The following is a 17,948-nucleotide window of genomic DNA, read 5'->3' as shown; positions in this document are numbered from 1 at the left end:
ATACATTTTAGTACTTCAATCAGGCTGCATTAATGCTTAGTGAGCAAGAACTGAGTCTTAGCATTTCATGCCTCTTAGAACCCAGCTCTGTATTTCTTGTGCACGTATTTTAGAGTCAGTACAGTGGATGTGGCACCTGCCTTAGGAGGTTCACTCTCTGTTAGGGGAGACAGTATCCAAACCAAGGCTCCTAGTCTGGGGCCCAGTGAAGACAAATTGACAAATATACTCTGAGTAAGAATATAATTCCAATGGAATCATTAAAATTAATGACTCTGTGGGCCAGGATCATGACGTGTAGAGAAGAAAGGTGAAAAAGAGGAATGACGAGTACCAAGTAGTTCAACATTTGACCCTGTGTGGCTGGAAGAGACTCAGCTTAGAATTATGAGGTCCTGTATCAGTCAGTCAAGGTCAGTGAACCTCTAGGAAGAAGATGGTTGTCCTTGCACTCCTAGCTCTCCCACTGCCATCTTTGGTTTTTGCTTCTTAATCACCCACTGTGCGTCAGGTCTCATGGTAGGCACTGAGGTCTCCTGCACCCTGGGCTGTCTTGAGCTCTCTGATGACTAGGATGAAGAGGCCTCACCCCTGAGTCTGCCTGCTGTTCTCGCCCCCTCTGCCACCCAGCAGATGCTCTTACGGGTCTCAGCTCTCACTGGACTCTCTGGCTTCCTGCCTCCCACCCTCCTGACTGCCTGGTACCTGCAGGTCCTGCTGGTCCCCGTGTGGCACTAGGGCAAGAGGCCAAGCTGCAGGGCAGCTGCAGACTGAGGTCTAGTGAAGGATTCCAGCTCAGAGAAAACCAACCTATGAGCTGTGGCAGGAAGAAGCTGGTGGAGAGAGGTGCCCCAATTGACAAGGTGAGTTTGAATCTCACAGATCAGGGAGCAGGTGGACTCTGAAAACTGATGCTGTGCCTTCTTCCTTACTGATAACAGTGCAAGCCGAAGAAGACTAGCCTTTTGGAAAGTACTTGAGCTTAAAGATGCCCAAATCCTTGTCCATTCAACTCTCTTCTGCCAACTAATCAATCCCAAGGAATCATATTAAATATGGAGTTAAAAGCTTCATGTATAAAGATGTTCATGCAAATTTAATTATAAAAGGAAGTATTGGAAACCATCAGGATAACTGCCAACAGAGGAATGATTCAGTAAATGGTAGCGTATCAAATTGAATGGAATATTCACCATTAAAATTATGATGACAGAGTGATTTGAAAAATGACTGTTATGCTGGCTGAAAAAAGCAGGAGGCAAAACAGTATGAATAATTTTAGTTACGACTAAAAGTTACTAAGCACTTATATTACATATGCAGCAAAGACATTTCACTTCAATAATGCCACATGATAGGTAGTATTACCCCATTTTACAGATAGGAACATGACCTGGAGAGTAGGCAAATTACTTATGATCACAGCTGGTAAAGAATGGGATTGAATTAAAAATCAAGTCCAACCCATGGCCTGTGATGCTTCCACAAGCCACTCTGCCCTATAAATCCTGTAGTTATCTCTATGTTGAAAACAAACAAACAAAAAACCAGCATAGAAAAGAACTGTAAGAAAGATTAAACAAAACGATAATACAGACTGAGAGCAAAGCAGAACCATAGGTCGTTTTAAAAAGCATTCTATTTTTGCTTATCTAAGTTTTTTTTTTTTTTTTACTTTAAGTTCTGGGGCCCATGTGCACACCCTGCAGGACTGTTGCATAGTTACGCTCCCATTCACAATCACTACAAAGAGAAAGAAAATCTACGTTTTCTTAAGCAGAATATCGCAATTTTACTTTAAAACATTCTCCAAGTAAGATGTTCAGAATGGTGCTGTGCACAGATCAGTGATCCCAATTACATTACTCAGCACTATGATGCCCACCGGTTTACTAGGCAACTGCTATGTGCTGGCACACATCTGCCATTGCGTCAACCCTCCACCGATGCTGGGAAAGAGGCATTCTTATTCCCGCCTCAGCTATGGGGCCTAGAGCATGTAAGCAAAAGAAATTCAAACTCAGATGTCCTAGCTGCAATTCTATGCTTTCTGTTCTTTCCATCGCCCCATAGCACAGAGCTTCTTCAATTTCTGCCCTGACGTTTTTTGATCGTTTGAGCACTGGCAAGCACATGTTTACAAGCACGGGATGACCACTGCTCCCAAAGAAGAGGTCAGGGTGAACTGGGCCTTCTGAGGTATTCACCCACATCCTGCCACAGCTCGAGTCTTTCCTTTGCCCCCTCTTTCCCCCTGAAACTTTGGAGAGGTTTGGGGAGCATGACCAAGTGTAAAACAGAGATCTGAGGGCCACAAGGGAGATAGAGTGAAGAGGAGCAAGAAGGGGCATGAGCCAGCTTGGGAACAGAGCTAGGGGGCATGGAGCAGACGACAGTGGTGATTTGAGTTCAGGGGAGGAGGGGAGATAGAACAGAGAACAATGACAGAGCCAGGGGTCTCCAGTCTTCTGCCCAAAACACATCTCTTACCACCTTTGCATCCAGATGGCTTCCTTTGTTTACACACGGGTACACATGTATATCCCACACATAATCTCTGGAGTTCCCACTAGCTAGGCTCTGTGACTGCATCTACTGAGTAAATGGGCTTATTTTTAAAAGACAGAATGATCTCCAGAAAGCTTCCGAGTCACATTTGCAGCCCATCTCGAACAACAATAATACAAGACTGTACAGTGCTTATTTCTGCAGGCTGTTCTCACCCCTGGTTTATTATTTCCTACCCACATCTTCCCTTCTCTGTTCTTACTCCTCACCTCTACTCCAGAAGAAAATTCGAAGCATTGTAAAATTTAATTTAGATGAAGCATTCTCAAATGGATGATATCATCCCTAAGTGGGGGAGAACTGGTTCTCGGGAGTAAGGGGCAACAAGTCTTAGTCCTTTTACCTATGCACACAGATATACTACAGTACACATCTACAGTACACAGTACAACTGTGGCATTAAATTTTCACTAAGCAATTCCGTGGGAAGGTGATAATGGGGAAAAGCTGAAAACCACTAATCTATGTCAGCAATACGCTTGAGCAGAGCTCATCAACAGAGAGCCCCTTCCCAGGGCCTGAGATTTTCAGACCTGCCACGCCCAGAAGTAAAATCAGGCAAGACAAGAAGCCCAGTCACCCCTTCCTCCACTGCTCAGCTACTTCCCACGTGCTCCCCTGGGGTGGCTGAAACATGCAGGTGTGACCTTTGCTTCCATCTCTGGAGAATAACAGCTGTCCCTTGAGTGGCTTATAGAAAAATCTGTTTAGGGACAGTGTGCTCAAGTGCAGATTCCTTGGTCTCATCTCAGTGGGTCTGGGTGGGACCTTGCAAGCACCCAGTGGCTTCTGCAGAACCCCACCTTGAGAAACCGCTCTCTACAAAGTGTCTCCATGAATGACTCTAGCATTAAGGTGTCCAGAATTTCACTTCCAAATAGATATGTCCTGGCTGCTAAAAATGAAAAGCAGGGGGTGGGGTAGGGTATGATTTGACTTTATGACAAGAGTTTTGTCTCAGATAATTCATTAATTCAGAACCAGTGTTTACTGTGCATGTGGGGAACTGACTGGCGCCAGACTTCTCCAGAAACAGTCTCTCCCCTCTCCTTTCTGGACTGAGCCACAGCAGCTCTCCTGTCCTCCAGCCCAACAGAGTATGGCATTTGATGGGGTTGTGTCCGTGCCTGAGTGGACTTGCTGGGGGATGGGGGCCCGGGAACCAGTCTGCCTGGGCCCAACATCCCCTTGCTGCACATGGATGAGGCAGGCCCAGCATGACAGGCTGTGGAAAGTATGTTCAGGTGCCTGGCTCCCCTCAGCCTAATGCCTTTTAAATCAGGATCCAGATTTGATTTGATTTTCTTTGCCTTCCTGGCTCCAACTCTTCCAGGCTCATTTTTCACTCCCCTGTCAGGCTTCCCAGCATTTGGTGGCCGGGTTGAGCCAAGTTCTTCACACTCCACAGACAACCTCCCTCGCAGGCTTGGGACTCTGTGCTCACCATCTAAACTCCAGCTCTCAACAGGCCCTGCCCTGCCCTACCTCGTCCTGCTGTAATCCCTGCTGGAGTTTTCAGACTGGCTGAGAGGGACCTGTATCTCTCAGAGGAGTTGCTCAGGGACTCAGCATGCCATCAAATGAGAGAAAAACAAGTGGGTCTATTGCTCATCCTCACCATCACTATCAGGACACAAGCTCTTTTCACCATCACTGTCTCCCATCTGCTTTTATTTCAGAGAGTTCTTCAGCAGAGGCAGGGGACAGGGATAAATTTGAAGGGGACATCAGGTCCGATGTGTGGCATCAGAACACACTTCCTCCTCCCCACATGACATACCAGCACTCAGAGTGGTGTGCATGTAATGGGTGTGGGAAGTGGAGATTTAGAACTTCAGCAAGTTAAGGATGTCAAACCATTGAATGCAGGGTTAGTGTCTTGGTTCTCTCTGTCATCTGTTTATTCCAGGAGAACAAACATCATGCATACCATTAGCACTTACTGAACGAACCTGCCAACTATCCACTTAAGTCAGCCTGTCACATAGCACTGGGGTCAACTGGTAAGCACTAGGTCCCTACTCCAAAATCTTGTTTAAAGTTCATTTTTCTGGCTGGGCACATGGCTTACATGCGTAATCCCAGCACTCTGGGAGGCCGAGGCAGGTGGATCACCTGAGTTCAGGTGTTTGACACCAGCCTGACCAATATGGTGAAATCCCATCGCTATTAAAAATACAAAAATTAGCTGGGTGTGGTGGCAAGCACCTGTAGTCCCAGCTACTTGGGAGGCTGAGACAGGAGAATTGCTTGAACCCAGGAGGCGGAGGTTGCAGTAAGCCGAGATCGTGCCACTGCACTCCAGCCTGGTGACAGAGCGAGACTCTGTCTCAAATAAATAAAAAAATAAGAAATCATGGTACGTTGGAACAGGAAGGGACATCAGAATCATCTGGTTCAACTCTCTCATTTTATAAGATGAAGAAACTACAGCCCAGAGGACAAAGCAAATTAGCCACAAAGACTCAAGCACACGACACCAGAACAGCCCTCCTTCCAGATCATGCTGTTGGTCTTAAGAGAAGCCAGCTCCTTATGATAGATGCTGCCCAGTAAAGGCATTTGCAAATGACAGCACTTTGGCATCTCAGGACTGACTGCAGTACCCCAGTGTATTTAGATCCATCCCTGCTCAGCTATAACCTAACCAAGTCTGACTGAATATCTGCCACAAGCCAGGCACTGCCCTAGGTGCCACAGAGAACACAAAGATGAATACGAGATCGTCTCCAAGAGGCTCACATTCTAGAGACAAGTACTTAAATAACCAGAACATAAAGCCAAAGATAACAGTACCGGAAAGCCCCAGAGTGATTCAGAAGGAAAGAGACCACAACTGGCAAGGAGAGGCAGGATGGGCTCCCTGGAAGAGGTGACACTTGGAAGAAGCAGTATAGCACTATGATAGATTAGGGGTCTGGGCTCCAGTTAGAAAGGATGACAGAAGTCCAAGAGGCAAAGCCCAGGACCTGCTCAGGGATTGTTGGTCCTGGCAGTTGGAAAGAGTGCTGGTCTGGGGGACTGGCCCCACATTGTGGAGAAAGTCAAGTGCCAGGCAAGGAGTCTGAACTCAGAAGCATTGGAGGCTTCTGGCCAGAGATGAAGTGCTCCAAGCCAATTGCTGGGAAGACCCTCACGTAAATGAAGCCTGGAAGGGGCTGAGGGAAAGGCTCTGGGAACACTAGGCCAGCAAGTCTCCAATAACTCTGCCCTCCATTGGCTGGACAGATGGAATCCCGACGGGGTCACTAGGGTCCCGGCCTCATCCTTCAGTCAAGCTCTCCTGGACGGCACTGGCCCTCCATATACACACTTCCCTCCATTTCATTCTGCATATCTTTCCCCAAGTGCTGAGAAATGAGAGAGGAGGTAACTAGCACCCTCTACCCTCTAACAAAGCTAGAAGGGCTTCTATGAAATGCTACACAAATGTATGGTATGTTATTAAAAATGGGATTGATCAGAACAAACCACAAAGAGGATTCCAACACCAACTCCAATACAGACGGGCACTGAATAAAATGATAAAATGTTGAAGACGGGAGCAATGGTCAAGATGATTTGGTCCAACTCTCAGCCTGATATGCAGATCTCAACACCACAGTCCTCACAAATGATGGTCAGCCCTCCCCAAGCACCTCCTCAAACCATGAACAGCCAACACAGTACCCAGCTCATGGCAAAGTGCTTGCTGAACATTACTTGAATGAGTCAAACACTCAAAATCAATCTTAAAGAAAAACAGAAGATTAATGAGACAAGAGATTAATATTTAGAAAACTTACAGACTGAATAAATAATCTCTCTTTATTGGGTTTCTGCCAGGAGCTGGCACTGAGGTGTATTTTATGGAAACTAGGCGTGTAAACAGAGAACACACACTACAACATATAAATCATAGAATTTCAGATCTTGAAGGGTCTTAGGGATCATCTGAATCATGATTTTATAAGAAGGAATGTGAGACTCGGGGGGAGGTTTAGTGGTTTGTACAAAGTTTTAAGGCAACTATGTGGGAAATAGAACCCCAGTCCAGGGTTCTTTCCACAACATACTATGTTAATTATCTAATTAAAATCTAAATTGTAGAGTGCAGAATATAACCCTCTTAGAATGTGGAAATGGAAAGAAATGCAATGAGCTAGAAGAGCTAGAAAAGGCTCCACAGAGGAAGAAAAGTTTAATTTTCTGTTCCGATATTGGTAATTCATTAGTTGCCAGATCACTGAAGACGGCAATCATGTTTTATTTTTCCTTGTATCTCTAGAGTCTGGAGCACAAAGCGAAAGTAGTGTCTTACTAACTTTAGAGTTGGAAGGAAGATACATATTAGAAGGAACTTGAATGTCCAGGGCTCTGCAGAAATTGTATCTGTGTGAACAAATGCACCAGACCTCAGTGCTATCACTGGGGTCTGTGTAGCTCCCCTAGGCCACTTTCAGTATACAGTTAGAGGAAAAAAACCCTAATCTGGTCTCTTTATCTCTCATTGGTCATTTTGCCACTAAGCTTTGTTTCCATTTCAAGGCAGACAGTTGAGATAATTGGAAACACATTGAAACAATAAGAGCCTAAAGGCCTTATTAGTAGAGAGACAGACATATCTAGATATCGCCAGCCATCTTTTCCCTGATAAGAAAACCATAACTGAGAAATTTTAAAAACACAGACACTTAAAGAACTTACAACAAAAAATAATTCTATTTATGCAGTTCCAAATCCTCTTCTAATTTTAGGTAGTGACCACACTGATGCTTCTCTATGATTGTGATCAGACTGTGCACAGTGTTCTGCTTTTCTTTCTACTTTGTTATTCTCATGCATTTCCATTTATGGATATAGCTACCACAATGACAAACAGGTGATTATGTAATATCTGCCATATTGATGTGTTTGTGTAATAATCTATCTCCTTTTGAATACAAACTACTTCCTCTTTTGTTATTAAAAATAGTGCTTTGGACATCTGTGTAACAACTATTTTTTTTCTTCTCCTTTAAGAATTAAGTTACAGTGTCAAAAGCAGAATTCTTGGCAAGGCACATCAACAGTTTTATTGCCCCTGTAACATTCTGCCAATCTAAGCCCCAAGGAGGCTGAAGCAATAATCAGTACTTCCAACAAAGGAAAATCTCACCTGTTTCCTCACAGCCCCAGTAATGGGCTCTTGGTCTCTTATTTTGCTAGTTTTTTAGGTGCATAAATACTTTTAAGGTATTTTGATTTCCATTTGTTTAAATACCAGCAGAGTCGTGTAATGTTTTTTAAATGCAGTGTTATATATTTCTCCATGCCCGGGCTTTGTCTACACTTCCTTCACTGTAAACTGTGTATTCATCTTTGACCATTTGTCAAATAGAATCTGGACACTGAACTCAGATGGATGTCCTGAGTCTTCTTACAGGCATTTTTATTGTGCTTTAAGAAACACAGAAGTAACCCCTGTCTACTATTTTAAATTTTTTTAAGCAATAAGAATGTGTATAAAGTAAAAGGTGAAAGTTAGGGCTATAAAATGGCTAAAGATTTCTTTCCTTTTTACTCTTTCCCCTCCCTGCAATAGTATTACTTCTCAGATACAGCCCTTGAAATAATGTTTCTATTTTTCTTTTAATTATTTTATTTTGCTCTGTGTCTATTTCTTGATTTAAGAATTTAGACAGCACTTAGTGGAGTCCCACAGGAGTGATGAGAAATTTCTCTGACTTACAGTGCCTACCTCTTACTGTCCTTGGCTTGATTTTTAGATCCTTTATTGGATATTTATAGCATAATCACTAACTCAAATGCCTACACAGTCTGGGCAGGAAACACATACAGGGAACATGGGCTGGGACAAGAAATGTCATGAGGCCCTTCCTGTCTGTTTCCTGCTTTCCCATTATGAATGGAGACTTGGCTAGGAGAAAAGCAAAGTCCTCACTGGCACCAGGCAGGTGTCCTTAGTGTTAGGAGATGGATTGGAATGGTGGGGACTCTAGCGACCTGGAAACCAATGCCTGACACAGTGGTGGCACCTCTGGGCAAGTGTGGCCGTGTGGACACATTGCCAGGTCTGGTTTTTAAAGAAAAGCCACTTACGCATGAATCATATGTGTACATTTTCCATTTGCAAATCTTTGTTAAAACTTTTTGAGAATACCACTGGCCAAACACAAAAGGTCTGTGTGCCAAACATGGCCCATGAATTGACCTTTTCATTTCCCACCTCTCATTATGGTTTTAAGTCACACACTTAAACCTCTGTTATCTGACCCATCCATTTTAGATGGCATTGCTTTACTTCCCACTGCATAAAATGAGGACGGTATTGTCATTATATTTTTCTTGTCCTCTATTTTTCTGTCTCTACCTTACCATTCACCATCCCTCTACTTTTGGCTTGCCAAAACTTGCAGGATTTGCTTTCTATTCCGTAACTATAATGAACACTTTTGAGTTTTGTCTATGGATTGATTTTTTTAAACAACAATTTGCTCAGCAGCAATATTATATTGTATAAATGTTGCTCTCAGACATCTGGTCTCCATGAATTAACTGTTCACCATCAGTGACTGAAGAGCTAGTTTCCAAATGTAGGTGGCTTCTGTGGGTTTTCTAGCCCTTGGGAGTAGTCCCGTCTCCCTAAACGAGGGGGTGGACTGCACGCCCCACATAGGGTATGTCTACAAGCCCATGACCATGACTGAGCCCTCCCTATGAAATCCTCACATAGAGGACTTGGTCATGGTCACAGGCTTGGTCACGGAGCAAGTGGACAGATGGCACATCCAACACATTTCCGTCCTGTTTCTTATAAATTAACTAACATCTACAGCAGGAGCTTCAATTCTCTCCATATACGTGTTTAGTAAATAGGCTTTCCTTTAATCACCCTGACTTTTGCCCGACATCCACTCCTAATCTCCAAATCCTTTAATCTCAAATATACGGGTGAAGCTTCACCCCTTAACTGTTCTGCAGGCAGAACTCATATGTCCCTCAATGCAATCCCAAGAAAATCTCTCATCCACTAATGCCCCTCTCCTGTTTTTAGCACAGCTATGAATGCATTCTCTTTGGAACTCTTCATGTTCATTTTGATGTCATATTTGGCAAGAAGGGAAGTTAATACATCTGTTCAGTCCACCATTTTGAACCTGAAGGGACCACTAGCTGCTGACCATGGTAAACTTTCAGTAATACTTGCCCTGCAACTTCTCATTCTTCTGCTTTCCCTTTGAGTATTCTGGGAACTCTGTGTCACCTGGGCTTCCAGCCACATGAAATAGACACCTATGGAAAATTTGCGAGCACATTCAAGCTTTCTGGGCCATCAAGGTTAGCATTCTACAATGAAGATGAAGGACAGAGATTCTCTCATCAACAGATTATGTTTTTCTTTGAGTGAATTAAGTGAATTCTCAAATTTTAATGTATTTATTTTATTTTGAATGTAACAATTATTTCCAGTCTATCTTCTAGCTGTGGGTTAGTGATTTACAGTATGGGAAGTGAATTATGTATGAGAATGCTCTCTATCAGCCCTGTCAGAAAGGACATTCTATGATTATGGAAATATTCAAGAATCTGTGTTGTCCAATGTGTAGCCATTAGCCCCACGTGACTATTGAGCACTTAAAATGTGGCTGATGTGGCTGAGGAACTGACTATTCAATTTTATTTAATTTAAATTAATCAATTTAAATTTAAGTAGCCACATGTGACAAGTGGGTAGGTATTCCTATTGAACAATGCAATTGTACACCTTGAAGAGTTCGCTCTATTGAAGAAGCAAAAGATAAACAATAATGAATCAGATTATAAATTGATTAAAAAACTAATGAAGAGTAAAAACAAGTCTCATATATATAAATATCATAGGAGTTCAGAGACGGGAACAATTGAGGGCTAGAAAGCTCAGGATTAGAGCTGAGAGGTGGATCTGTGTGCTAATGTGAAAACAAAAACACTGAAAGACATTCACTAAAAAGAGTAAGTTGCCGATGGTTACCAGAGGCTGGAAAGGGCAAGTGGGAGGCTGGGGGTTGGGGAGGAGGTGGGGATGGCTAATGCATGCAAAAAAATAGTAAGAATAAGACCTACTATTCGATAGCACAACAGGGTACCTATAGTCAATAGTAATTGTATATTTTAAAATAAAGAGTATATTGAATTGTTTATAACTCGAAGGATAAATGCCTGAGAGAATGGATACCCCATTCCCCACAATGTGTTTATTTCACAATGCATGCCTGTATCAAAATATCTCACGTACCCCATAAATATATACACCTACTATGTAACCACAAAGAAAAAAGAGCAAGTTTCAGGTTATTATGTGTACATGGCCCATTTGTGTATACATAAGGATATTCAGATATATGCTCATATTTGTATAGATCATTTCTGAAATGATATTCAACATTATTAATGGTAGATACCTATGGAGAATAGAAGTAAGGGTTAACTTTGTCTGAATTTTTGTTTTAAAAATAGTTTATCATTTAAATCATGTTTTTCTCTGTAACAAAGTTATAGGCACAGAGATGATTAGTGAATAATACATTTTTAAAAGGCCAAAGTGGTCAACTCTTTCCTGTGGCTATTAGTCAAGAATGATCTTATATGATTATGAATTTTCCACATCCTATAACCATGGTTCTTCTGTACTCTAATAAAATGCTTTAAAAGGAAACATAAGGAAAGTAGCCTGAAGGAGGTAGAATTTAAATCAGATCCTGAGGCTGGGTAAGATGGAAAGGAGAAGGAAGAGCATTCTTGATATAGACTCAGCCTGTGGAGAAGCAGGGGGCAGGTGCACAGGGGTGCGGCTGGTGCAGAATGAGGGCTCTGAAGCCAGGCAGGGAGTGCTGATGGGATAACAGTGACACAGGATCCTAGAAGTAGTTCGGGACCAAATCCTTATGCTCTTGACTGGCAAGACACCGGGAATCTTAGCCACGTCACCACCGTGGTTCTCTGCAGGGGCACTAAACACTGCCTGAGCATTCATAACATGGCAGGCATTCCTCTTACTCAAAGATGGATGAGAAACATGGCAGGAGGGACAGGAGACTTAGGTCCATAAAAACTGGCTCCATCACTTACTGGTGTAAATGTTGTAATCCCTTGGAGCCCCCAGGTTCTTCCCCTATAAAAAAGCAGGATAAAAGCTGCCTTGCCAGGAGGATAAAGTGACTAAGATTGTAAGCCTGGCCCCAATAAGCCATTAGCAGATATGATAGTCCCCTTCCTATCATATCTGTCTCATTCTAAACCCCACACCAATAGGAAGATTAAATGGACTTCTTGTTTACCGTTTCTCCACAGAGGCAGTGCCAGAGCAAAGGATTTGCACTGCGCATGTGTGGGCCAGGGGAGCAGGACCATCACCAAAATATGTCAAATGGAAGAAGGGAGGGAAAGGAGACAAGGCTGGAGAGTGAGGAGCAAGTCATCAGGGGCCTTTTTAGAGTGCCGCAGAATTTCCTGCAAGGGGAGTGTCCAAGGTTCTGGCATATAAAGCAGGAGATGACACTGTCAGACTTACGTGGTAGGAAGGTCACTTAAGTATCAGAAGTTAGGACAAACTGGAAGAGCAGAAGTCAGAGCAGGAAACCAGTCTTCAAGCCACTCCCAGCCTCATCTTAATCTCTAAATTCCTACAGTACAAACTATTTATTGAGCAAAGTCAAGCACCTAATTATACACTGTCATATCTTGCTGTTCCATATGCACATTCTTTTCCAGAACCACATCATAAAGACTCCTGAGTACAGAAAGCAAACCAGACATTTCTTTCCCATTTCTCAAAGCGCTAAACATGGTGGCTGAGTGCTTCTGAGGTGGAAGTGAGCTGAGTTGAAAGTTACTGGGAAGAGGATACCAGCAGTTTAAAGTGGAAATTCAGGAATGATTCACGCTTCCATGGCCCAGTCTTCTCACGTTCCCCTCCTCCAACCTCCACGGCTCAGACAGAAACACGCCTCGACAGGGCCAGGCGGGCTCTTTACCACGAAGCCCACTTCAGCCAATGCTGAGGCCAGCACCGTGAGCTGAAACCTCATTTGGGCCGCACTTCTCTAGACACACTAAAGCATTAGCTCATCTGAGTCACGGCACAGCCAGGGCTTGTCACCATGTTTGCTTTCTTTCTGATAAGAATAAATTCCACGGTAGAGGGGAAGAAATCTCCAGTAATTTCAGCATTTTCCCACCATTGCTCTCTTTTCATACTTGACTCTGTGGTGGGGAAAGCAGTCCATCAACACTTCAGCTGCCAACATGGGCAACAGAACAGCTAGGGGTGTTTCCGCCAGGCCCTGGTATTTGTGGAGCCCTGGCTGTCTGTACATGGAAGCCTCCAACCACCCCTGAGGCCCAGCAATGAACAGCAGGCAGTGGCACAGGCCTGTGTGCCTCTCGTCCCACCCTACTTAACATCCTGATCTACTAGGCACGTGAGCAGACCACAGAGCCCCGCATCTGAATTTTCATCTACCTCACTGTGCTTCCAAGCAAACAGCTGCCCTTTGACCCTGCCACCCAGGCCTAGAAGCATCTTCTCATGGGAGGAGACCTACACAGGTGTTAGAAGTGTGCTCAGGGCCATTTGGTAAAAAAATCCTGGCTCCTGGGTGCCCAGCACATGCAGGCAGTTTGGCTCCAGTGGGCATATCCCTTGGTCCCCTGCTCTGCTGCTCTGTGGAGAGAGAACAGCTGGATAAACGAACAGGGGCTTCTAGATTATGGGCATGGGAAAGAGCTCTGGTTGTCTGGGTCTAAAGGTGGTAATGAGATAAAGGTTTATGAATTCCTGAAAATATAGTCTCCTGAAGCTTTGGGCTGCAAAGTGAAAGAAAGAGAGAAAGAGAAAGAGAGAAAGAAAGATGAGAGAGAGAAAGAGGAGAGAGAGAGAGGAGGGGAGAAGCTTTGGTCAAATCAGAAGACGCTAATAAAATATCAGTTGTTGACTTCCTCTCATAAATCCCAGTCCCTGTTGGTTCAAGCCTAATGGACACAGCCAGAGAATGAATGACTCCTTCTAGAATGATTTAACTGCAGGACCGAATTCAACTCAGAATAAGGAACCGCCATCCCTGTTAGTAGATTTGGTAAGGTCTGAAAGAGTCTTTTAGTTTTCTGTTCAATGTCTTCTCTCCTATTAATTCCCATCATTGAAGGAGACACTAGCTCCACATGCATCTCACAAGGTATTTATCAGTTAGTAATACTTTCTGTAACATTTCCTGTGTGAATCACTGCAGTCAAAGATTGCATCTTGGAAAGCCTTTGAACTTTAGGATTCATGTCTCTTAGCTGCTGGTTCTTTTTACTCCCTCCACTGTTGTCCCCCTGCCTGCCTCCCCTCCAATCCTTGTGGCCTCAGGCTCGTGGCCTCATGGTTTTAATCTGGCAGCCCAAGTACCAGGCAGTACACCTGTATTCAAGGCAGAAAGCAAGGGCAGGATGGAATATGAAAGCACCAGTGTTGTTTTTTTTTAATGCTCCTTTAATCAGGAAAGCAAGGGCTTTCCCAGAAGCTCCTTAGCTGAGTTCAGCCCAAATGTGTCACCGGGCTATCCTTAGCTGCAAAAGGAAGCTGCTACAGTGGACCCCATCATGGAACAGGGCAAAGGCAAAGGGGCCTGGTTATGGGTTATGTGTTAGCTGCCCAGTGTTTCTGCCTGAAGGCAGAAGGGACTAAGCCCACAGAGATGAGCATCTCATGGTTTGGAGCTCTTCAGAAAGAGGCTGGAACCACCAGAGGGTGCCTACTGTCCCATCTCAGTATCACCCAAGTCTCCAGACAGAAAGAGGAGCTTTACTGAAGGAAGAGGTTCATTAAGTCCTTTATCTAAAAATAGGCATAAAAAGGAAATGTGGCAGAAAAGGCAATGTTTTTAACTCTTGCAAGAATAAAAACCAACAGCACACATTTGAAGAACTTTTGATTGGCAGCTCCGAAGGCAGTAGGAAACTAATCTTTAGAACTTTGTCACATCTGTGGTGTCCACTGTGTTTCTCAGTGATGGGAGGGTCCCTGAAGCTCTTTCAGAAGAAGCTGAGAAATCCTATGACCCTCCACTGTGAGGGCAACTTCATGGAGGAAAGCAGGCAGAGGTGTTATGGACAGCAGCGAGGAAGAAGATCCCGTCCAGGCTGTGACGGGGACCAGCCTGGGCCCGAGAAGTTACTTGAAGGCATACCTTTTTCTTTTTGAGATGAAGTCTTGCTCTATCGCCCAGACTGAAGTGCAGTGCCACGATCTTGGCTCACTGCAACCTCTGCCTCCCCGGGTACAAGCGATTCTCCTGCCTCAGTCTCCCAAGGAGCTGGGACTACAGGTGTGTGCCACCACTCCCAGCTAATTTTGTATTTTTAGTAGAGATGAGGTTTCATCATGTTGGCCAGGCTGGTCTCGAACTCCTGACCTCATGATCCACTGTCTTGGCCTCCCAAAGTGCTGGGATTATAGGCGTGAGCCAATACTTTCTAAGTTACTCACTAATAAGAGGTTCTGCCAGAGCGCAGTTATCAGAGGACTGACGTCCTGAGGCCATCCTGAGACTGATACCAGGACTGGTTCTGTGATGACTGAGTGCCTAGAACAGGATATGTCACAGAACCTGGAGCGAGGGGCAGCCACAGGCAAGGCCAAGTGGCCCCAACAGTGAAGGCTAACATGCACTGATGGCAGACCACCACTGACTACGCCCAATAGAGAACTGCAAGTTTTAAGTGTCTGGAGCTTACTTATAACCAGCAACTTGCGCTCAGAACCCATGCCACCTCAGCTAACACCACCTAACTTTTTACTTCTCTGAGGGCACCAGGTTAGAAACACCCGCTTTAACTTCATCTTTGGTACCAAAACAACTGGCTCTCTTCTGGGATCACGAGGTGGCCCTTCCCTGAGGCAAAAGTCTCTTTGTGTTCTTTGTGGCACTAACAATATACACTGGCAGCGCGCTAGCTTCCAGGGCATTTTCTTCTACAGTCTCTCCCTCTGGGTTTGCCTCTGCAGGACAGCCAGATGCTCTCGACAACTGTCTGGAATAGCCTTTCTTCTGTATACACCAGTGTGCTGCCAAGGCATTGTTCTGGGCTAATTCAAGTCAGGCGGTAAGTGGTCAAGTAGCACTGCAGTGTGACTCACAAGGAACATGTGCATTTTGACATATAGTCTACATGTAATATACAAAGTCAACTATTTCATCCATATAAGAAAAATAAAATTTTCAGACAGAGAAAGCTACATTTGAAGAATATTGCAGTCAACACTATGAATTAAATTACTCTAAACTGTTCATGTTAAAATTGTTAAATTTGTTATGTAAATTTCAACTCCTTAAGAAAAATACTGTCTTACCAAAGCATAGTCTCTAACTTTATGAGGGACTTTTACCATCTCTCAGTGCTTCTTCTTACACCCCCGTGGGCCAGAAATGCAGAAACAGCCAGTTGTCTTTTCTCAGAGAAGGAAATCTTAGCTGCATAGAAGGTATGACTCATCAGCCAGAGGACACTGAGCAAGAAAGATCTCCAGTGTGTTGGTTCCTGGCCGGTGCTCAGGCGAAAAGTCACTCAAGGTATGGTTCTTTCATGACCCCAAGGTCACCAAAGGAAGCAAAGGCATCACCACATGACATGGAGGCTGTCGTGTCTTCCTCTCCACATTTGTTTGACTTGAGGATGGAGTTTATGTCTCAGAAGCAGTATGGCCAGAGTGGGGATGTGCAGACAAGATCCATTTTGCTGTCTGAGCCATTTCTCAAATGTTTTTTACTTTTTAATTTTCTAAGTATATAATTCAGTATTTTGTAAGTACTGTACATTCGAAAGTTGTACAATCACCATTACTAATTCCACAACATTTTCATCAGCCCCAAATAAATCCTGTACCTATCAGCAGTCACTCCCCATCCTTCTTCCCCCGCAGCTCCTGGCGACCGCCTTTCTACTTTCTGTCTCTACAGATGTTCCCATTCTGGACATTTCCTATAAATGGAATCCTATAATCGGTGGCTTTGTGTGTCTGGCTTCTTTCACTTGCATAATGTTTCAAGGTTCATCCATGTTATAGCATGAGTCAGTACTTTATTCCTTTTTATTGTCAACTAAGCCATTTAGGAGCTTCCAGTGATTCTTCCTGTTGCTTCTTTCCTGTTAACTATGAGGATAAGAGGACAGAGGGGACCAGAGTCAAGGCAACAGAAGACAGCCCGCATTCTGGTAGTGCCCAGAGAGAAACAGACTACCCAGGAACATCACTAACATCCCCAGCAATCTTCTTCTGGCAAAAGATACAAAAGGACTAGTAGGTCAGAACCATTAGCAGTCTTGACTAGACAGGTCTGTGCACAGCATGCAATTCGGTACAGCCCCAGGCCATTTGCAAGGCAGCAACCCCAGCAAGCTCTCCAAACCACCATGTAGCCAGACCCACCACTTATACAAAGGTAAGGTCCAGCATCATTCAGAAAGAATTATCCACCTGACCCCTCCCTTCTATAAGCTCTCAGGAGTTCCCTCTTAGACTGCAGTCATAGTGCAGCTATTCTTCAGTGTTCTCTTCTCCTTTAAGTAGACAAGGAATAATCATGCCTATTTGCAGAAGAAGTAGAGTCCCAGTAAGGGCAAGTGACCATATTCATTTATGACAGGTGACAGAAGTGAAATAAGAGGTCCTATCACTGCTCTGTGTATACCAAGTGGATGTACAAGAAGGTCGGCTAACTAAACATTCCTTCTAGGGAAAAAGCAAGTGAAAAATTGAAGTCAATTCTCAATTGTCCAGATTTGAGGAAATATATAAACCCAAGCTGTAACTTCCTGCCACTGGACCATGTCTTCTTTTTCTGTAATTACAGCATGTAACCAGAACACAACCTACATTAACAGCAAAACATCACAGGATGGTCAATTTGAAGCGTCCTCCCCACCCCCAAGTTCTCCAGCACAGACCAAAGCCTACCATGAACAAACAGAAGTAGGAAAAGTGGCATGGATTCATTTTACATGAAGGTCCAAAAGAAAACTGAGCCTTCTACTAGATCCAGTTGGCCTAGGAAAAGGCTTGGCAAGGAGCAGTGGCCCCTGCCCATCCTTCCCCACAGCCTCCCCATCCAGCCAGATTTCTTACCCGCCCTTCAAACTTGGCAGTGGCTCCTTCTTTGATGCAGAGGTTCCGAGGGGGCAAAATGAAAGCAGGGGCCTCCGTCAGGGGCATGGAGCCAATTCTTGAGGGATCCACACTGAGGGAAGTTTTGGAAATGTGTGTCGAGGCAACCAGCTTCACATCCCCCATGGTCTGAAAACAGGAAAGAGGAGGAACAGGTCAGATCAGACAAAGCACAGCCCTGTCTTCCCTTCAGGCATCAGGTGTGTCCAGCCTG

General features: G+C 44.2%; 1 protein-coding gene and 1 long non-coding RNA gene across 12 annotated transcripts in view; one reads left to right on the top strand and one right to left on the bottom strand.

The window, feature by feature from the left end:
- MYLK (myosin light chain kinase) overlaps positions 1-17,948 on the bottom strand; it is a 283,432-nt gene that overhangs the window by 174,681 nt on the left and 90,803 nt on the right. For 10 of the 11 annotated variants that reach the window (XM_078351929.1, XM_008982318.5, XM_078351931.1 and 7 more), the window contains one exon: positions 17,696-17,863. The exons of the other annotated variant lie outside the window; for it this stretch is intronic. In XM_078351929.1, the coding sequence (XP_078208055.1) occupies positions 17,696-17,860 (165 nt within the window). In that variant the 5' untranslated portion in view covers positions 17,861-17,863. The remainder of the gene's footprint in view (positions 1-17,695; positions 17,864-17,948) is intronic. 11 annotated transcript variants of the gene reach the window in all.
- Positions 15,220-17,045, top strand: LOC118147710 (uncharacterized). The gene is made up of 3 exons (XR_004734193.3): positions 15,220-15,386; positions 15,578-15,675; positions 16,029-17,045. It is a non-coding gene; the product is annotated as an uncharacterized LOC118147710 (long non-coding RNA).

This window comes from Callithrix jacchus, chromosome 15 (genome assembly GCF_049354715.1).
Source record: "Callithrix jacchus isolate 240 chromosome 15, calJac240_pri, whole genome shotgun sequence".
NCBI classification, from domain to species: domain Eukaryota; kingdom Metazoa; phylum Chordata; class Mammalia; order Primates; family Cebidae; genus Callithrix; species Callithrix jacchus.
This window is presented reverse-complemented; position numbering and strand designations above follow the sequence as displayed.